The sequence below is a fragment of the Boeremia exigua genome, assembly GCF_020726555.1.
Source record: "Boeremia exigua strain MPI-SDFR-AT-0100 chromosome Unknown C7974scaffold_3, whole genome shotgun sequence".
Lineage (NCBI taxonomy): Eukaryota > Fungi > Ascomycota > Dothideomycetes > Pleosporales > Didymellaceae > Boeremia > Boeremia exigua.
The window spans coordinates 2,898,060-2,917,495 of NW_025763520.1; the positions used below are offsets into that span (position 1 = coordinate 2,898,060).

The following is a 19,436-nucleotide window of genomic DNA, read 5'->3' on the forward strand; positions in this document are numbered from 1 at the left end:
ACATTTCCCCTCTACGTAACGCGGGCGTATAAAGAGTCGTTTCGCGTTGACAGCAGTGTCTGTTCATTCTAGACCTATCTGCAACTTTGATCAACCCAAAAGCACAAAACATGGCGAGCACACAAAATCTCCAGGCGTCGAAGCTGTTCTCAGTTGAGGACTATGTTTGCGTGGTCACTGGTGGTGGTTCTGGTATCGGGCTGATGGCTGCACAAGCATTGGCAGCAAATGGTAGGTTGCTCGCAGATCCTTGTCACGTAGCAAGCCTAAGAAATTCTAGGCGCAAAAGTATACATCACAGGTCGCCGCCAGGAGGCTCTCGAGAATGCTGTCAAATCGCACAACCCCAAGGACCGAGGCCAGATCATTGCTCTTAGCCCATGCGATGTGACTAAGAAGTCCGACCTCGAGAAGATGTACGAGGAGTTGTCAAAGAAGGAGAAGTACATCAATCTTCTCGTCGCTGCAGCTGGTATCAGCAGCGAGAAAGCCGAGCCTGATGCAGAGAAAGCCACGGAGATGAAGCAGAAGCTCTGGGACAACGAGACTTTCGAGGACTGGGCCCAGACGTACAACACCGACGTCAGCTCTGTGTACTTCACCACTGTCGTCCTGCTTCCCCTTCTCCAGGCGGGCACCGAGACCCACGGTCACCTCTCAGCCTCAGTCATCGTCATCAGCTCCATGTCTGGAATCATGCGCCACGCGCAGGGGCACTTCAGCTACAACGCCGCAAAGGGCGGTACCGTCCATTTGACCAAGCTCATGTCGGCCGAGTTCCAGAAACTAAGAATCAGGGTCAACTCAATCGCGCCGGGATACTTTCCGTCGGAGATGACTGCAAAAGAGAGTGACGAGAACCAGAAGAGCCATTTGCCTGACGAGAAGATCCAGGAGAAGGGCCATGTTCCTCACGGACGAGCTGGCCATGACGAGGAGATGGCACAGGCTGTGCTCTTCCTCACGAAGAACTCTTATGTCAACGGCGAGATTATCGCTGTTGATGGCGGCGTGCTCAATGTCGTCGCCGGACGATGAGCTAGTGAATAATGAACGATGGGAATGCATAGCATAGGGACGGCGCATGGCGAAGAAAGATAGATAGAATTGACTGTCGAGCATAATGAAGGAAATGATACCCAAGCAAAGTCAGGCGTCATTCAGGCCTCAACAGAACCCTTTCGTGCCATCTTCGCGTCATGGCTGCCCTGCAGGACCAAGGCACGGCCCTGAAGTAGCTGTCGGCCGAAGTCTAGTCAGGAACAGGTCGACGTGACGGTTGGCGGCCTGGCGCAGTGCTATGTCAAGTGTCGCAGCGCTCCCAAGTGTGAGGGGGATCAAAACCGACGAAGACTGAGTCTGATGGCACTTGGCATGATCGCTCTTAGGCCAAATTCCTGCCCCAGATCTGCGTCCTGAAGGATAGGGCTGAGCCAGGGGCACAATGAGCGGCTGCACGTGAGCGCGTGGTGACAGCGGACCGTCGACGGGTGTGGCTATGCAAGCAGCTGATTCATGACGCGTTGTTGTCGAGCGCGTCGCACGGGAGTCCAAGGGACGGCTCGAGCGCAGGGCTGGATATTGGCATGGACGTTGGGTGTGGTGTGCTAGTCGAGCCGCGACCACTCCAATGACGCCTGCGAGCGACTGGGAACGTCGAGCTCGCAGCTGTTTCACCGCGTCTGACACCTGCCCACTGCCCACCCTCCTCGCCGCCGTACCCCGCATGCTCGAGTGCACGCTGCAGGCTCAGGCGTCGCGCGCAGAGCTCTCCGTCTCGCATTCCGCGCAGTAGCAGGCTACCTAGGTACGCCGGACGTAATTACATCACGCACGCCGTCGCCCGTCGCCGCTGGGATCCCCACGACGCAAGCAGCCCAGAACCGCCAAAGAACGGCCAGGGCGCTGCCACAGACCCCGCCAGTGAGGCCGCGCGACTCGCGCAGTCGTCGACAACAACAGCGCAGGACTCGGCCGCATTCTCTGTCTCTGTCGTTGTGCATGCGAAGGAATGCGCCAACATCGCGCTCCACCCCCCGCAGCCACCGCAGCCACCGCACTCACCGCCCTCGCCCGCCACCACGAGCAGACGCCCGTCGCGCGAATAAGGCAGCTCGCGCCCCGAGCCACTCTGGCAGCTGGCCGCGGGCCCAGGCGGACGATACGCGACACGCGACACGCGACGCGGCACGCCGCCTAGCGAGCGCCCGCCATGGTGTCTCACAACCCCTCGAAGCTCTCGCACGGCGCCCCCAGCTCACGCTCTTCGCAGCCCTCCGCCGCCCACCCCGGCACGCCGCGCCACGAGAAGAAGGCCTCGTCCTCGTCCAACCACGGCGCCCAGACCCGCGACCGCGAGCAGCGTGAACAGCGCCCGAGCCGCGACGGCGCCGCACAGCGCGCTGCCCAGGATGTCGTCGGCCTCAAGGACTACCAGCTGGGCGACTGTCTGGGCAAGGGCGCCTTTGGTAGCGTCTACCGCGCCCTCAACTGGGGCACCGGCGAGACGGTCGCCATCAAGCAGGTGCGCCTCGAGAATCTGGGCGCTGCCGATCTTAAGAACATGGAGATGGAGATCGACCTGCTCAAGAACCTGAACCACTCCAACATCGTCAAGTACCAGGGCTTTGTGCGAAGCTCGGAGAGCTTGTACATTATTCTGGAGTACTGCGAAAACGGCTCGTTGCACAGCATCTGCAAGAACTTCGGCAAGTTTCCAGAAAACCTGGTTGCTTTGTACATGTCACAGACGCTGCACGGCCTGCTCTACCTCCACGAGCAGGGTGTCATACACAGGGACATCAAAGGAGCTAACATTTTGACCACAAAAGAGGGACTCGTGAAGCTGGCCGACTTTGGTGTGGCTACCAAACAGTCGGGCCTCGACCAGTCCAGCGTTGTTGGAACACCGTACTGGATGGCACCGGAGGTCATTGAATTGTCAGGCGCCACTACTGCATCAGACATTTGGAGCGTGGGATGCACCGTCATTGAGCTGATCGAAGGCAAGCCGCCATACCACAAGCTGCAGCCTATGCAGGCCCTGTTCAGGATCGTCAACGACGAGCACCCGCCCATACCTGGTAGCGCATCACCTGTAAGTTCTGCGCGTCCTCTACATGCTTGCAGTACTAACAACTTCAGTTGCTCCGCGAATTTCTTATGGAATGCTTCCAAAAGAACCCTACCTTGCGTATCTCTGCGAAGCGATTGCTCAAGCACCCTTGGATCCAGAGCGTGAAGAAAACCGTCGCCGCCGTACCCGCAAAACCTACCGAATACCAAGAAGCAGTCAAGTCTGTGCAAGAGTGGAACGAGGCTCTCAAATCTCCAAACTCGCTGCGTAGAACCTCGAGGCTGGCATCTGGCGTGCAAAAACCGTCGCAGCACTTTCCCTCCCCTGCACATGCAAACGGGGCTGCGGTAGCTGCGCGCAAACCACCGGCGAACGTCGATCAACTGAACGTCGCAAAGTCCAGGCCCACTGCGGAGGCCTTTCGCTCACCGGAGCTGGATCAAGACGACAACTGGGACAACGATTTCGCCGAAAGCATTTCGCCGCGGGCTTTGAAGATGCCATCGCATCGAAAGCCCCAAGACAACTTCGGGGGTCTGTTTTCAAGCGACAAACTGAAGGCGTTTGCCAGTTTCGAGGCTGTCGTTGACAGTCCTGACGGAGGCGACGGTGAGGCTACCATGAGACGCCCTCTGAATCTGCAGCATCTGCAAGGCCCTTCCAGCAGCTTCAGTCCACGACAATCTGCGAAACCCCGGACACCAAAATCGAAGTCTTCTGCATCGACGTCAGCATCAGCATCGACATCAGCCTCAAACTCTAGGTCATCATCAAACGCCTCACAACACGAGGAACGTCGCAGCTATGACGCTCAGCCCAAGACTGCCTTCCTACGTGGTGTGCCCCAGGCACCTCAACCGTCTAAGCAGCGGGCACTTATGCCAAATCGAAACAGTAATGCATTTCGTGAGAACTCAGAGGAAGAGGACTACTCAGACCTTATGCCTACGGACGAAGATGCTTTTGAAAAGCGCGTGCAAGCATTGCAGCACTCGCAGCCCTTTGTAGTCGTACCGCAGCAACCACCACACTTGACTCCAGTACTCTCAGGCTCACCCGCTGATATATTCTCTCCACGACTATTTCATCCAACAGACCTGAGGCCGACGTTGAAATCGTCAAGAGAGCTCAAGGGCCAAGGAACAATTCGGCAGCGGGCGGCGAGCACGGCCTCTAACCGCAAGCTTCATCGAACACAGTCGGAGATCGAAATTCAGAAGTACGCTGAAGATGAGGGCGACGATTTCTCTGAGATTGTCGGAGACATAAAAGGTGGTCCACAATCCACACTCACAACTACAGCAGAGAGTGACAGTGGCAGTGAGCATAGTAGCCTTGCTATGATCACGACCAAGATGTCCGGCTCTTTCATGATCGCAGACGAAGACGATATGGATCCTTTTGCCAATCTCGACGAAGGCCTTGATACCATCAACCTCGAGAATAACGTTGCTCGAGACCGCGACGACCGATTAACGAAGATGACCGAGCATCTGGTCAGCTGCTTGAAGCTTAGTCAGCCCGACGACGTTCTTCTCGATATCGCAGACCAACTCCTTCAAGTCCTGTACGAGGCGCCGGATAAGCGCTCCATCATTCTGAGAAGTCACGGTATGCTGCCCGTATTGGAGATCTTGGGCAACATTCCGCCTCATGATCTTGTGCTTCCACTTCTCAAGATCATCAACTTGATCATCCTGGAGGATGCAGAAGCGCAAGAAAGTCTTTCTTTCTTAGGAGGCATACCTACGATCTGCCAGTATGCGTACAAGAGATACCCAAGCGAGATTCGCAAGGAAGCTGCAGCCTTTGTGCGACAAATGTATCAGACAAGCACGCTTACCATGCAGATGTTCATTGGCTGTGGAGGTATCAACGTCCTCGTGGAGTTTCTTGAGGAAGACATTGATGCTGAGCGCGATCTTGTTCTGATTGGCGTCAACGGAGTGTACGGCGTTTTCGAGTTGCAGGGACCTACTCCCAAGAATGACTTCTGCCGGATATTCAGCAGAAGCAGCGTTCTTTACCCTCTGTCGCTAGTACTCAATCGGATGGTTGAAGAGGATGGCGAAGTTGCCAGGCTTATCGTGGGCAGGATCGTGCACATCTTCCTCATATTCAGCCAGGCCGAGAGTCACGTCAAGGACCTAGTGGCAGATCGTATGATCTTGAAGCGTAAGTATCAGTCCTCGACACACTAAGTATCAGCTAACAACCTCAGGTGTACTCAAGGATCTGCGCAAGATGGCGCCGCCTCATCAGATCACTATGCTGAAGTTCATCAAGAACCTCAGCTCTCTCTCATCCACACACGAAGCATTACAGAACTCGAACGCGATCGACATCCTCATCGAGCTGCTCAAGGTCACTCGCGCATCTGGATCGAAGTCGGGTAGCATCAGGCCGGGCAACGACTCGACCCGTTCGTTCCAGCGCGAGATCTCCAACCAGATCTTGAACACAATGTACAATCTCTGTCGTCACAATAAGAGCCGCCAGGAGGAGGCTGCGCTATCTGACATCATCCCACTTCTGAAGGATGTTGTCAATGACGGTGGCCCCTTGAAAGAATTTGCTCTGCCTGTGCTGCTTGAGATGGTGAACTCGGGCAAGGTCTCTCGGAAAATGCTGTGGGATGCGAAGGGACTCGCATTCTACGTGTCGCTACTCGGTGATGTCAATTGGGCAGTGACAGCTTTGGATGCCATTCTTGTCTGGTACGTTTGATCAACTTTTGACGTTACATTGACCATGCTAACGAGTTGCAGGCTTCAAGAGGAGACCGCGAGAGTTGAGCAATATTTGCTTTCTGCTCATTCCAATTTCACATCAGCAATCATCGCAGCATACACTTCGTCAGGACCATCTCGTTCCACTTTTGAAAACATGCTCGAGCCGCTGCAGAAGCTTGTCCGTATTTCGCCGTCTATCGCTGCATCACTGGCAGTTCCTGAAATCTTTTCACGCACGGAGCAGAAGCTCAATCATAAGGACGCTGTCACGCGACTGAACCTGCTGCGTATCCTGCGAACGATCTGCGACGCAAAGGAGGAAGGTTGCTGGCTGATTCGCGCGTTCGGCTGCTATGAGCGCACCACTTGGCTCATGGAGCAGGACCCTGCTGTCCTTGTTCGACAAATGGCGGAAGAGCTTGTTCAGGCTTGCGACGACGTTGAGGCTAACGGGATCAGCTCTGTAAGCAGTGGCAAACGTAGTCTGAGCCGAGCATCGAACATCGGCATGAATCTGCGTCGGCCTGCTTCGTCGTCTGGTCGCCGCGACGGCTCTGGCTCAAGTAGCGGTTCCACTCTGGCTAGTACTGGGCTGGGTCTCACCCCACCTACACCAACAAGCCTGAAGGGTAACAATTTCCTTGTTCCGCCAATGTCCACACCGGGCAGTGGCCGTGATCGTATCCCCCGTACACAATCCTCCAGCTCGATGTGGGACCTCATCGAGGATCCCAACACGACGCCACAATCGGCAGGCCGCTCCTCGAAAGCCCCCGTCCTCGCACGATCCACGACCTCTTTCGCCGCTCTTGCGTCTCCCACCGCGGCTGCCCGCCCATCGACCGCTCGGCCTGCCTCTCGAGACGCAACGTCCTCACTCCTGCACCTGCAATCCAACACCCGCTCTGGCGCGCCCGAACGCTCCCGCCTTCCTAAAGCGCGCGCACAGAACGCCGCTGGCCGCCTCGGCGATGCGATAACGAAACGCCGACAGAGCAATTACAATCTTGAGAACGATGCCCCAGGCAATGGAAACAATGTTATCCCTGGCACCCCGCCGCTGCCACGTCTGCAGATCGTAAGACGCAGGAGAGACACAAGTGGCGGCGAGTTGGCCTCGGCGGGCGATGCGCGAAGAGGCTCGACAGTGAATTAGGAGCGTACTGCAGAGCGAAGAGGATCGAGTGTCGATTTTGACAGGGTCAACAAGTATGGGAGTCTTGTACGAAGAAGGAGGGGCCTGACAAGTCCGAATATGCGCAGCATTATCTTGCAGTTCGATCGACCGATTTCAGAGTCGGGCGTGGAAGGCCACTGACCACGAGGTCTAAGACGAACAATGGTATTGAAGTCTTGCTGAAAGTTGTCTGGGTTTGGTCGTTTGCATAGCATGGCGTTTCAGGGTTCAAAAAGGTTGAACATTATTAGATGGTTGGGATCGCATAGCTTCGGCGTCTTGCTTGATTGTAGTAGTTTCATTCGTATTCCGCTTCTGTGGATTCGGGCTCTGTTGTACGGGCACAAGTTGTGCGTCGCAGTCCTGCAGTCTGGCTGCTTGAGTTTAAACATATCCAGCATTGTCCTACTCGAAAAGACGTTTACGCTGTGATGTCAATGTGGTCAATCTGATGGAAAGCTGAAAATCTTCAGCCTGGTCACATCTACGCATCTCCCTTTCTTAACTGCCTACTTCGATGCACGAGCATAGCACATTACAACCGACGATCTCCAGGGTGAGTCTGAGACGACGATGGTGACGACGTTCCCCGTAATTCGGGTCCGGGAGCGACATGCTGCGCCAACCCAATGCCGTTAGTATCAACGCGGCAGCTACAGGGGTGCTATTCACGAGTCAACTATACCGGGCTGACACCTTTCTACCTTCGCTATTCGAACCCTCCAGACCTCGACAATGCTAAAATGAGCGAATCCCGACAGCTCTTGCATGAGCAAAACTCCGACAGCGAGGACGACCTCGCGCCGAGCCCTCGCGCAGGGCCCAGACACCTGTCACCTTCTCCCACGTCCTCACGAGCACATTCGACATCCCCTGCATACCCCGACACGCGTCCAAATGGCAACGGCTTCAAGCGCCAGTCGTCCTTTGCGCACGTGAGGCCAGATGGCACGCCAAGGACACCCAACCGGGTCAGGTTCGACGAAGACCCGGTGCGCCGGAGTATGAACGGTGGCACCCAGAATCGCGAGTGGATCGAGCTCGAGGGCGAGGACTACATGGAAGGGCAGGGAGGCGATGGGCGAGAGCGAGTGCAGCGCCTGCCTCTGCTTACCGGCATCGAGGCGCCGAGTGTCACCGTCGCCTCCGACTTCGATCCCGAGGACCATCTCGAGAGCGCGAAACCGCGGAGTGGTATGCGCAATTCGTTCATGAACATGGCGAACAGCATCATGTGAGTCTCCCTGGCGTAGTGGATCTGGAATCACAGGCTGACACGGGCAGCGGCGCCGGTATCATCGGGCAACCTTATGCTTTCAAAAACGCGGGCCTACTCTCAGGCACTATCCTGCTCATCGCCCTCACCGTTGTCGTCGACTGGACTATCCGACTGATCGTCATCAATTCAAAACTCAGCGGGACAGACTCATTCCAGGCGACAGTTCAACACTGCTTTGGAAAGTCCGGCCTGGTTGCCATTTCGCTGGCGCAATGGCTCTTGTACGTTGGACGTCACAGACACGAGTCGCACTGCTGACCCTCTACAGTGCTTTCGGTGGTATGATGGCATTTTGCGTCATCGTTGGAGACACCATCCCCCAGGTCATGGACCACCTGTTTCCCGCTCTCGAAGACATGCCATTTCTGTGGCTACTCACCAATAGAAGAGCCGTCATGGTCCTGCTTATCTTGGGCATTTCGTTTCCACTGTCTCTCTACCGCGACATTGCAAAGGTGATGCTTTTTGCCAGCCCAATGCAACACCCCCCACTAACGCACAACAGCTTGCCAAAGCCAGCGGTTTCGCCCTGGTCAGCATGATCGTCATCATTATCACTGTTGTCACGCAATCCTTCCGCGTTCCCGCCGAATCCAAAGGCCAGCTACGCGGCTCCCTCATAGTCAACGACGGCATCTTCGAAGCCATCGGCGTCATCTCCTTCGCCTTCGTCTGCCACCACAACTCGCTCCTGATCTACGGCTCGCTGCGCAAACCCACCATCGACCGCTTCTCACGCGTGACCCACTACAGCACCGGCATCTCGCTGCTCGCATGCCTCATCGTGGCACTCTGCGGCTACCTCACCTTCGGCGACAAGACGCTCGGCAACGTGCTCAACAACTTCCCGCAGGACAATCTGATGGTCAACATCGCGCGCCTGTTCTTCGGGCTCAACATGCTGACCACGCTGCCGCTCGAGGCCTTCGTGTGCCGCGAGGTCATGAACGAGTACTACTTCCCCGACGAGCCGTACCACCCCAACCGCCACGTCGTGTTCACGAGCTCGCTGGTGCTGTCCGCGCTCGTGCTGTCGCTGCTGACCTGCGACCTCGGCGTGGTGTTTGAGTTGTTCGGCGCCACGAGCGCGTGTGCGCTGGCGTTTATCCTGCCTCCGCTGTGCTTCATCAAGCTCACCAAGAAGCGCGATGCGCAGACGTATCTTGCGATGGGCGTTGTGGCGTTTGGCTGCACGGTGCTGGTTATCAGCGTGATTAAGACGACGGCGAAGCTGGCGTTTGGGCAGGGCGAGACGGTCAAGTGTAGTTGATGATGGGCTGGATTAAAAACATGCATGGGGGCGTTTGGGGTTTGGGGTTTGGGGTGCATCGGACGAAGACATGGCAGGTGTTGTAGGTGTATGTAACGATAAGGAATGTTAACGTCTAGGAACCGGCTTATTGGGACTACCATGTGTGCTTGTGATAGAGTGGTAAGAGAACGCAGGATCATTTGCTAGCGCGAAGTTTGGATATCGTGTCTAGCGTCCAGACCTGATGCGAGGGTTCTTCAATTACCTTGATGATGGGCATATTCTCACTCCTGCTCACGCTCGATACCTTTATAAAGGTATCACATCACACTCTTACTCTTGCACATACCTTGCCTTTACAAGAGCCACACATCACACTCTCACTCCTGTTCGCGCTCGATACCTTTATAAGGGTATCACATCACCCTCACACTCTTGTTCACGCCTGTCTCAAGGGTATCACTTCACAACCGCACAACGAACAACCTGAGCAAGCACGCCTATAATCCACGCACACTCGCCGGCCTGCCAATACAGATATGCCCGAATCACAAGATCGCGTAAAGCGAGATCCGCCGCCTCCAATTGGGTATGTCGGCTCTTACACTCAGTGTTACCAACTATACTAATGCAGCTGACAGGCACGCGAGCGCGGACGGCATGGTCCTCGTACAAGTAGGCCCCGACAAGATTACGCACCACGTTCACAAGACCCTGCTTGTCTACCACTCCGAGTACTTCGCCAAAGCCCTCAATGGTCCTTGGGCCGAGGCAGTGCACCGAGTGGTGACCATCGAAGATGTGGAGACAGACGCATGTAAGTTCAACTCTACGCACAGGACAGGAAGATGCTTATACACGTGCAGTCAATATCTTCGTACACTGGCTCTACACTCGACAGGTGCCTCAATCTTACGAAGCTCTCAGACACCTCGTCAATGGGTCCACTTCGTCGGATCCAATCGATAGAATCCTAGTACTCCTGAAGGCCCATCATTTGGGCGACAGGATCATTGCCACTGCTTTCCGCTGCGAGATCAAAGATCGTCTGGTCCAGTCGCTCCTGCAAGCTCTTTTGAGCCCTGCAACAATCTTGCCAGCAGTTGCTTTTGCGTTTGCAAACATCTACGACAGTAACATTCATGACATCCTTGTCGCAAGGTTTTGCGATGACTTTAACGCCATGAAATCACAATTCGAGGACGACGTGGCGTTGGTACAGTTTCCACCTACATTCACTGCGCTGGTCATCAAGCAGTACTCCGAAAGGATGCCTAATGACTTAGTCTAGACATATGGAGGGACAGGAGACGTCCTGTGGCAAGGTCTACATGGTTTTTGATGATGCTTTGGAAGGCTGTAATCATTGGATGACCCTGTCTCCGACGAGAGCGCCTGACTTCCGATTCAAGGTCCATTTGAGCATTTCAATCAAAGCTTTCACTTCGTCCTTTTGAATACAACAGATTTGTGCACACGATGCAGTTGAAGTTTAGACGAGCTCACACACTAGCTCCCCTCCAAATCTGGGACGCCAGGGTCCAGCCGCAGTCAAAGACCCACCAAAACGCTCTTTAGTCCGTCTTAGTCTCTCTTTCCACTATCAAACATTCCTCAGGCATCAAACTTCACCAGAATCGTTATCAAGCCATATCGCGACGCATCTAGTGGCTGAACACGATGATCTCACCGTCGCGGTCCCGCGTGTGGAAGGGGGTGAGATCGCCGCATCTGACGTCACCCGCATTCCCTGATCCTGCTTTGCGCCCATGAACCACCAGCGCAACGTCGTACACACACGACGTCCAGTATAAGAACTTCGCTGCCGTCTGATCCGACCAGCGTCCCAATCCAATCCACTTTGCGCACCCACACACCACTTCACCCTAGCCCGCACCAGCCCGGCATCCCCGGCCCCAGTCCAAGACCATGCCTCTCTTTGCCCGCCGCGAGCCCTCTCCACCCCCTGCCCCCGTCTCTCCGCCCCGCCGCTCAGGCCTCTTCTCGCGCCGCCGCTCGTCCAGCTCGGATATCCACCGCGCGTCCCACCACCACAGCACCACTACCACGAGCACAAAGCGCCACTCCTCCATCCTGCACCGTGGCTCCAACGACCCCAGTATCCACGCCGCGACGCAGTCGCTGCGGCAAGCAGAGGCGGCGGAGCGCGAGGCCGATGCGGCGCTGTTCCGCGCGAAGAACGCGGTGCGGGAGGCGCGCGAGCATGTGAGGAGGCTTGAGAGGGAGGCTGCGGAGGAGGCGCGGTTGGCGAAGATTAAGCAGAGTGAGGCGAAGGCTTTGGGGAAGAAGGGGAGGGCGCTGGGTCGTAAGTTCTGAGTTTCTGGGGTGATGGGGAACATGGGCTAACGGGGTGTAGGTCACGATCATGTTGTGTGAGGGGCTTCGCGAGACTGGCTTTCGTGAGTCTTCGTGGAGTGGAGGCGCGAAGGCGATGTTCGATTATGATGATGACGAGTTTTATGATGATAGCGAGGCGTTGTTATTGTGGTTTGGGTCTGGTGTGATATATCCTTTGCATCTTTCGAATCTACGATTCTTACTTCATTTGCATGTCAACACTGCTGTCCCTACTTGCTGATTCTACGTGAGGCTTTCGGAGATAAGGATTGGCCCAAGCTACCCTTCACGCCGAAACCGAGGAGGATCTCGTGTGGGCGGATACACGAGAGCGAGTAACTGCAACAGCTGCTGGACAGAGGAAGTTCATCGGCAAAGCAGACAAAAACAAGACTTTTGAGGAGTATACAGTGAGAAGGGGAGTGTGTGTATACAGATTGAAGGTAGGACGATGGGACTCATCAATCGGTCACGGAGACACGGATCGTAAGGAATACAAGGATATATGACACACAAGCAGAGAAAGAAAGATGAAGTTCCTGATCTTTATGGAAGTGAGTGGACGAAGAAGATCAAAACATGGTAGACGTACTGAGTTTATCTCCAAAGGACCCAAGTTTGTTGTCCAAGGCTTGCAGGAACAGCGAACTGTACGGGGAGATCAATCTTCCGGTCTCAAAGATCATAGGGTAGTTCGATCAGAGGGAGAGCATCTGGAAAGGGGAATCAGGTAGTACACAGTATCAGTGAGGAACGCAGAGAGTTCCCTTACAAAAAGCTCTCCGAAGCGAGACATTATTCTTAGTCAAGACGATTGATCTTACATCTGCGGAAAACCTACATAAACGCCTCGGCGTAAGAATCTTCAACGAGGAGTACTCGTCAGGCTCCTATTCTTACTTCATTGCTTTACATTTACGAAAGGTTATAGATTGTGTTTTGATTTTACTGTTTCCGAGAGCAGGCAGTGTGGTTGCTCTGCTCACTATACTAAACTTTCACACTTCATTACATACAGGCTCCGCTCACCCGATCCCACTGTTTATCCGTCCTCCTCGCTCTCTCCCAAAGCTTGTCTTGTGAGGCAGATTTGGCAGACCTGTTGGCGCTTTGCCATTCGCAAACCGAGGATCGTGTAATGTCCGAAGGACAGCTATAAGCTTGGCGGGAACGTTGTGCTTGAAGCGACCATCCATGTCAATCTCCGAGCCAACCTGCAAATGTTCTGCGGTCGCATAGTGAGGGTTGACATGTGCCACATCTTGCGACTTGTCCTCCTCGCCCTCGTCATCGCTAAGCTCGATGGCATCCTTATTGCTGCCACCCACACCCTTCAACGTCCTCAGACTCAAAAAGAAGGATGTCTTGCCACGGTTCCGGGCAACAATGCGAGCCTCAGTTGACAAGCACTTCTCTCGTACTGCCACCTTGTCACCCACTGTAATCAGCCGCCTGACCTCGCAGCCGTACGTCTGCCCAGACCGGTGCTAGCGCTTACAGCATTGGACCATGTCGTTGTTGTTCAGTAGCGGGTCCAATCCGTACAGAACATGATCCTCAACCAGGGTGTGTTTAGGTTCGTGGACAATAGGCCCTGCTTCAATAGTCTCGGGGCCTTGTTGCTCTTCTAGTGCCACTCTTCGATCGCGAGGTCGTATAGGCGTTTTTATTCGACCGTGATAACCAGTTGCGCGTCTTTGATCTAGGCTCACTGCTCGGGCTCGTGACGAACCTCCACGCACTTCACATCCAGCTCTTCGTTGAGGATCTGAAGTGCTCGACCTCAGCTCATGCTGCCCCCCTTGAACGGTACGAACTCGATCTTTGGTTGTGCGTTGGCGTGGGTCTTGGTGTCGTTTGTTGGTGAGCGGGAGATTGGCTGGGGTGTATTCTGCTGCGGCAGAGGGGCGTCATGCTCATCAGCTTGGGTGGACATGATGATTGACTCTGATTTTGAAAAGAATATATAGAATCCAGCTGGGAAATATAGTGAGCCAAACTATGTAGCATTGAAGGCACATGTGCAGCCGACCACGCTCTCGTGCCTTCACGGTTTCACTATGTTTGCTAGCAACAAGGCCAACGACAGGTGTCCATCTTTTTTTGTAGATTCCTGGAGGCGTCTCGCCGCCTTGGCGTATATCTCGTAGCGGTCGTAGAGGAGCTCAAAGGCTGTTTGTTACCTTGGGCACCAGATCATGAGGTCGATGAGGACGAGGATGATGATAAAGCCGTCTATGGAGGTCAGCATCTGAAACTTCGTCCTAGGCGGGTGGACTTACTCCAGAGCGTGAAGTTGCTGCCAATGCTGACGGCGTCCCAGAGTTCGTTCATTATCTGGATGCCGATGGGAACTTGCTACCAGTGTTAAGGAGCGGCACGTCCTTGTTTATGGCAATGCCTTCGGCTAGTATCCTGACTCTGGCCGGCCTGGAGACTTATGAGCGCTTCTATGGCGTTGATACAGCGGCTGGATGGATTATGGAAGGACGATGGCTAGGCAGTCGCTTCTAGTAGCACTTTCTCCCCATTGAGCGAATCGCGGCGGATCTACCCCGCTGGAGGCATCATGGTAATGTGAAGAGCTGAAGGGAGCGTGTTAGCTACTGAACAATCAACGATAGAGGGGCACTGAAATTTGCAACTGAGGAGGAGATTTGCAGCTTACAACGACTGGTGATGAGTGACATGTGTATAGATGGATGTTGTGGCGAAAGGCTGATTCGCTATATATGGGAAGGAAGAAACGTTCGCAAGGAACAAACTGCCTGTGAAATCCACAGGTACACGCGCTTGCTCACAAAGGGTCATAAAACTGAACAGAAAACATACAAGCCTTCAGACCGCGCCTCACTACCTTGAGCGGCTTGCCACACCCGAACGCTAAGGTAGGGACTTGAGTAGCCTGAGAGCAAACAATTGACGTTGTGTAAAGTCTTTGTGTGCATCATTCCGCAGATGCCGAGGTGTTGTAGGACCCGAAATTGGCTTCTCGTCTGTTTATGCACGCCACCAAATTCTCTTCGAGTCGTTCGTTCAGACAGCTTGCGGGTTCGGTAGGCTGTAGATCTTCGTAACTGCCTGAGGATCAAGGTCCACTGATCTCTGTGGACGTGCTGCCTTCAATGGAGCACGATCCAGAGCGACCATAGCGCAAATGGCACACAGAATACGACAGCGCCTGACAGCGTTAGCTAAGGTCCTCCAGTATGTGGCAAGTGCTCACCAAGCATTGGTGTAATCTCGACGCCGTGCCATTCAAGAGGCTGCTCCGAAGCGGTATGATAGTCTTTGTGAGGTACCTGGCTTTCGAAAGCGTAGCCTGCACTGCCTTCCGCGTCCTCGACACAGGTCTGTCTCAGTCGAGCGCCCGAGATGTTTCCCTGCATGCTGAAGGTGGGAAGAAGCCCTGCGGTGTAGCGGTCGTTCGAGATACACGACATCGCGAGTGATTCGAAGTTGGAGGTACTGGCGTGGGAGGGATGTTAGGGCAGGGAATGCGGTCCACACGGTATGTGGGTCCGAGGCGTTCGCTTTCAGATATGTGGAGGGTTGTATCAGTGAAGCGATCCCCATGGGCTTCCGATCCCAACATGCTGGATACTAAGACCCAGTATGAGAATTGGATCGCAAGCATTATTCAGGATGGTCTCCGGCTAGTTGCACAGTGATTGCACAATGTCAGAAGATCCAGCCCCAAGGTGCTCGCTCCAATAGCTGCATTGTGCGGCGAATCTTCAATGACCAAATGCCTTCTTTCAACCCGATCTTCACAACAACAAGTCGGAGAGAAGTGCGCTTTGTTCGAGGACTTGTGCATTTCCTCTCTAGCTTGTGGGGTGATCTTCTCAGCGTGATGCGATACCATACCGTACCAGAGAGCACATTGCCACGCACTTCCTTCACCGCATGAGGAATTGGCTCGTGGTGTTGTGGCGCACCCCTGTTTTCCGTGAACAGTCTCGCACTGAATACGCTCGCAGTCCTGGATCTCAACGTTCCCAGCATCAAATTGCTCAAGACCGGTGCCAAAAGAAGCGCAGAGGTCGTTGCAACCACCTCCGACTGTGTGCACTGTGTTGAATTGTCGTAGTCTCGCTCGGTGTTCCCTAACATGTCGACCCCGTGAAAGCCATAACGCCACTCTCGCTGCCCCTCCCCGCTGCGTTTTCACAAGGCTTAGGTCCGTGCCCCTGGCGTTGCGTTGAGCCCATTGTACTGCTTGATCTCGCCGGCTACTTGCTCGATACATAACCCATCATTTTCAATGAGACCAGCATGCAAAGGACGGCGATACTCGGAGCATCCTCCTCCAACTTCCCCGATGTTGACAGCTCAGCCCTGTGGTGTTGCAGCTTGGATTGAGCACAGCAAGGGTGAAGATGGAGCCGCACTTGCAGCCCGATTGCACGGCGGTGAGGGTGGCGCAAGTACGGGTGGGGCTTAGGTATAAAGTCTTTCGCTCAACAGCTTCCTCTCCTCACCACCTACTCTTTCTTTTTGCTTCTTGAGCGACGCGGTCTCGGCAGCCTCCTTCCATCTTTCGATACAGATGTCAGGTCTGCGGTGCGGGACATGAGCAGCCCTTCTGTCATCCTCAATCAGCACGTGGCGACAATTGCGGAACCACATGCACATTGGCCGACTTCGAGATCCTGTTGGAAGCTCACCTTCGGTCAATTCAGCCAACTCGACCAAGTGATCAAGCCGTAAGTCTTGCTTTGATGTTCTCCCCATACATCACCATGATGAAGATGAGGAGCGACCTTCAGCCCAAATGTCGGTGTCGAGCCCGATTTTTTCGCATGATCTATCGCAGAGAACCTTGCGATTCACAACATCAGATGCACTCGAAAGCACGGTGCAGTAGTCTCGAGACTGGGCTGACCTGTGACAAAGGAATTCTGCGGACTCGGCTTGGCTGACGACTAAGACGGCATCGTGTCCCGCTGTGCGGATTGGGATGTAAGTATGCTCCCTTCTGATAGCGCTGCTCTTGCTGACGTGTTGACGTGCTCTTAGTGTCGCCTCTTCTCTTACCTCTCATGTGTCGTGCACACATTGGTCGTGATGAGCACAGAGAGGCCTCTGTGCCGGCAAACTTGACTTGGCAGAATGTCATGGCGACGCTCAGCAGCCAGAACCTAATGGGTCGACTCGTATATGTGGTGGGAGACACGGGTCACCCTATACTTGGGAACCTTCTGCAAGGACACATGGAATCTTCAAGGACGCATGGAACCTTCTGCAAGATAACCGTGTCACGCCACCTGCATCACGCAAATGCGAGGCGATTCGTCCATGCCGGGTATGCACAGGGTCTCACGACGCCACCAAGCTGCGGCTGGGGTAGAGAACGGAGTTCTCCCCTAGCACCAGGTCACCAACGCTCGGTTGTTGCCATCATATGCGGCTAGTACCGGGGTAGAGGAGTCAGTCCTCCCCTGGTACCAGGGGCCGCAACGCTGGTTCGTTCACGAGCGGTTCGTCCCGAACGCCACCAACCGCTTCGATGTGGGCATTCAACAGCACCTCTTCCGCAACGTTCACATTCTTTCTCGACTAAACCAACGATCCTCGTCTCGAACACCATGATCTCTGACCGGAAGCAGAGTGGGAGAGAAGAATGGCGGTGGAGTTGACACCTTCATGAGGTGGATAAGGAAGATAAAGTATTGGACAGAGACGGAGTCGGCCTCCTCGGCTCGGCACGCCAGATGTCGATGCTAGTATCGGTGTTGCAACGCGATATGGGTTGGGACAAGTCTTCGGATACGCGATACATCTTCTTCCGAGCTTGTCCCAGGCCCAAGTCTATTTCTTTCAGCCGTCTAGCCCCCTCGGCTTCGGGTGTGCGTCCCTCGTGATCCCAAGGTATGTGTTTTCATGCGCCATGCCTTGCGATGGCTGTTTGCTAAGTACCACAGGCTCCTTGTTTTCTCTCGAAGACATCTCCAGTGTCTGCACTTCTTCCCAAGAACGAGAAAATCCTTCCCAAGAACGAGAAAATCATAGTGTGGTGCGAACAACACACCCATAGAGCAGCCCCGCGGTTGTGTTCCTGTCAGCCCCGCTTCGCTTCAGGAAACATGCACCCGATGTTTGAACGTCGCTCTTTCCGGTTTGTGCTTCCGTCTTCCTATCTTTCGGTCGAAAACGTTCCACGATACTTTGCAAATGGTTTGGTAAGCCTGAGGGGTCCCGATTGTCCGTGATGGTCGAGATGACTTCGATACACGTCGGCAGCCGGCGGCTATGTACGAGCAAAGCCTGCGCCGCCCTGTGCAACGCGGCGACTAATGTTCTTGAACAAGAGAAAGAGTATCGCGACTTGTCAGCCTAAGATACTTCGAAGTCCTTTGTTTGTCTTGTTGAGAGGCTGGCGGGAAACCAGGAGGCTTGCCCGGACCCTGTCGACGCGGCTCCAGCCCTTTTGCGCGGATGAGGATCTCTTGGACTGATCTTGCCATCGTTATCGTCGTCGCTATATCGCCAGAAGATAGCCAGGGGCTACACATGGCATCCCGTGATTGCAGTAATGCGAGCGCTCTTCGGCGTGCCACCTACGGCGGAGAGAGTGGGAGCACGCCGACAAGCTCAACGGCGCCGAACCCTAGGTCCACGACGATGTATCAGCATTCGAGAAACTAGAAAGACCACTGTCACAACCAACAGTACTCTTCAGGATCGTCTCAGAGTCTCGAAAGCTTGCCGCGGTGCATGGAGCTCACGGCTACCTTCGCACGCAGCTCGGTGGGTGTGCCCTTGCGTGTGCTTCTTTGAACCTGGAATTCTATGCCAGCGACGGCGGCTATTCAAATCGTTTCGGACGGCGCTGAAGCTGTTACAGTGTGTGGTGTTGTTGATGGTGTTGGTGTTTGGGCAAACCCTGCCAGCGCTGCGAGAGGGCCAGGCACATCACCATCGCAAGACTAGCTGCACCAGATTGAGAGGCCACAACGAACGGCTCAGCAGCTATGTCGATCAAAACATACCTGATCAAGCAGATGGAGGTACACCGAACGCTTCAGCCTGTCTGCACCAAGGAGCGGCGGCTTTGGTGTTGCAGGTCCACGCTGCGAACACCCTCAGGTTTCAGCTTGCGGACACACTCTGAATGTACTTGTTCATTAGGGGAAGCTATCTTGCAAATGGGCTAAAAAATCACGATGCTAACCCATTGGCATCCAAATTTGAGTGCACCGATGCGCTCGTTTGCTCTACCTGAACATCTCTGGGTTGAATATCTTTGGGCAGGGCATCTCAACGATTCAGTCGAACTGATCCAGCAGTCTTTGGAATCACCAACTCCAACAATCTTGATCATAGCCTTTTCTCTTCCGAATACGGACTCCGAGTATACCGCGCAGGGGTTCGAATGTTTGTCCCGCTGTCCTCGAAGCAACAATGCTATCAAAGAGCAACAGATCTATCTGGCTGGAGACCGCCTGCGACCACACCGGCCAGTATATCTTACACCAAGACACCGACGGAACTTTCCTTTTGTCCTACCGAAGCAACAAAACAAGGCACACTTACAGCAACTTCTCTAGTTGCTGGCT

The 19,436-nt window shown here is 54.5% G+C and overlaps 7 protein-coding genes across 7 annotated transcripts; 5 read left to right on the top strand and 2 right to left on the bottom strand.

The window, feature by feature from the left end:
* The first annotated feature begins 6 nt into the window (after positions 1-6).
* On the top strand, positions 7-1,148 carry C7974DRAFT_354659 (uncharacterized protein). The gene is made up of 2 exons (XM_046139556.1): positions 7-231; positions 281-1,148. The coding sequence occupies exons 1-2, from the start codon at positions 111-113 to the stop codon at positions 1,036-1,038; spliced, it is 879 nt and encodes a 292-aa protein (XP_046000821.1). The 5' UTR covers positions 7-110; the 3' UTR covers positions 1,039-1,148.
* A 997-nt stretch (positions 1,149-2,145) lies between these two features.
* C7974DRAFT_470241 (uncharacterized protein) lies at positions 2,146-7,445 on the top strand. The gene is made up of 4 exons (XM_046146451.1): positions 2,146-3,097; positions 3,145-5,251; positions 5,298-5,793; positions 5,845-7,445. Exons 1-4 carry the CDS (start codon positions 2,213-2,215, stop codon positions 6,962-6,964), a joined length of 4,608 nt encoding a protein of 1,535 aa, XP_046000822.1. The 5' UTR covers positions 2,146-2,212; the 3' UTR covers positions 6,965-7,445.
* A 249-nt stretch (positions 7,446-7,694) lies between these two features.
* Positions 7,695-9,576, top strand: C7974DRAFT_422310 (transmembrane amino acid transporter protein-domain-containing protein). The gene is made up of 4 exons (XM_046144326.1): positions 7,695-8,219; positions 8,270-8,485; positions 8,533-8,719; positions 8,770-9,576. The coding sequence occupies exons 1-4, from the start codon at positions 7,729-7,731 to the stop codon at positions 9,532-9,534; spliced, it is 1,659 nt and encodes a 552-aa protein (XP_046000823.1). The 5' UTR covers positions 7,695-7,728; the 3' UTR covers positions 9,535-9,576.
* Position 9,577: 1 nt separating this feature from the next.
* Positions 9,578-11,105, top strand: C7974DRAFT_139048 (uncharacterized protein). Its single transcript, XM_046135544.1, has 3 exons — positions 9,578-10,105; positions 10,158-10,333; positions 10,383-11,105. The coding sequence occupies exons 1-3, from the start codon at positions 10,056-10,058 to the stop codon at positions 10,805-10,807; spliced, it is 651 nt and encodes a 216-aa protein (XP_046000824.1). The 5' UTR covers positions 9,578-10,055; the 3' UTR covers positions 10,808-11,105.
* Positions 11,106-11,445: 340 nt separating this feature from the next.
* C7974DRAFT_410752 (uncharacterized protein) lies at positions 11,446-11,913 on the top strand (the record flags this gene model as incomplete). Its single annotated transcript, XM_046143492.1, has 2 exons — positions 11,446-11,842; positions 11,894-11,913. 2 exons carry the CDS (start codon positions 11,446-11,448, stop codon positions 11,911-11,913), a joined length of 417 nt encoding a protein of 138 aa, XP_046000825.1.
* Positions 11,914-14,996: 3,083 nt separating this feature from the next.
* C7974DRAFT_410755 (uncharacterized protein) lies at positions 14,997-15,317 on the bottom strand (the record flags this gene model as incomplete). The annotated part of the gene is made up of 2 exons (XM_046143493.1): positions 14,997-15,055; positions 15,101-15,317. The coding sequence occupies 2 exons, from the start codon at positions 15,315-15,317 to the stop codon at positions 14,997-14,999; spliced, it is 276 nt and encodes a 91-aa protein (XP_046000826.1).
* Positions 15,318-15,415: 98 nt separating this feature from the next.
* Positions 15,416-16,243, bottom strand: C7974DRAFT_139120 (uncharacterized protein). The gene has a single exon (XM_046135545.1). The coding sequence runs from the start codon at positions 16,124-16,126 to the stop codon at positions 15,515-15,517; it is 612 nt and encodes a 203-aa protein (XP_046000827.1). The 5' UTR covers positions 16,127-16,243; the 3' UTR covers positions 15,416-15,514.
* Between the last annotated feature and the right edge of the window lie 3,193 nt (positions 16,244-19,436).

Bases quoted from the DNA above. Each gene is read 5' to 3' on its own strand.
- C7974DRAFT_354659 (XM_046139556.1), top strand. From the start codon at position 111: ATGGCGAGCACACAAAATCTCCAGGCGTCGAAGCTGTTCTCAGTTGAG. The intron at 232-280 runs GTAGGTTGCTCG...AAGAAATTCTAG, and splicing joins ACAAGCATTGGCAGCAAATG to GCGCAAAAGTATACATCACA.
- C7974DRAFT_422310 (XM_046144326.1), top strand. From the start codon at position 7,729: ATGAGCGAATCCCGACAGCTCTTGCATGAGCAAAACTCCGACAGCGAG. The intron at 8,220-8,269 runs GTGAGTCTCCCT...TGACACGGGCAG, and splicing joins AACATGGCGAACAGCATCAT to CGGCGCCGGTATCATCGGGC. The intron at 8,486-8,532 runs GTACGTTGGACG...GACCCTCTACAG, and splicing joins TCGCTGGCGCAATGGCTCTT to TGCTTTCGGTGGTATGATGG.
- C7974DRAFT_139048 (XM_046135544.1), top strand. From the start codon at position 10,056: ATGCCCGAATCACAAGATCGCGTAAAGCGAGATCCGCCGCCTCCAATT. The intron at 10,106-10,157 runs GTATGTCGGCTC...TGCAGCTGACAG, and splicing joins GATCCGCCGCCTCCAATTGG to GCACGCGAGCGCGGACGGCA. The intron at 10,334-10,382 runs GTAAGTTCAACT...ATACACGTGCAG, and splicing joins AGATGTGGAGACAGACGCAT to TCAATATCTTCGTACACTGG.
- C7974DRAFT_139120 (XM_046135545.1), bottom strand. From the start codon at position 16,126: ATGTATCGAGCAAGTAGCCGGCGAGATCAAGCAGTACAATGGGCTCAA.
- C7974DRAFT_470241 (XM_046146451.1), top strand. From the start codon at position 2,213: ATGGTGTCTCACAACCCCTCGAAGCTCTCGCACGGCGCCCCCAGCTCA. The intron at 5,252-5,297 runs GTAAGTATCAGT...TAACAACCTCAG, and splicing joins AGATCGTATGATCTTGAAGC to GTGTACTCAAGGATCTGCGC. The intron at 5,794-5,844 runs GTACGTTTGATC...AACGAGTTGCAG, and splicing joins TTGGATGCCATTCTTGTCTG to GCTTCAAGAGGAGACCGCGA.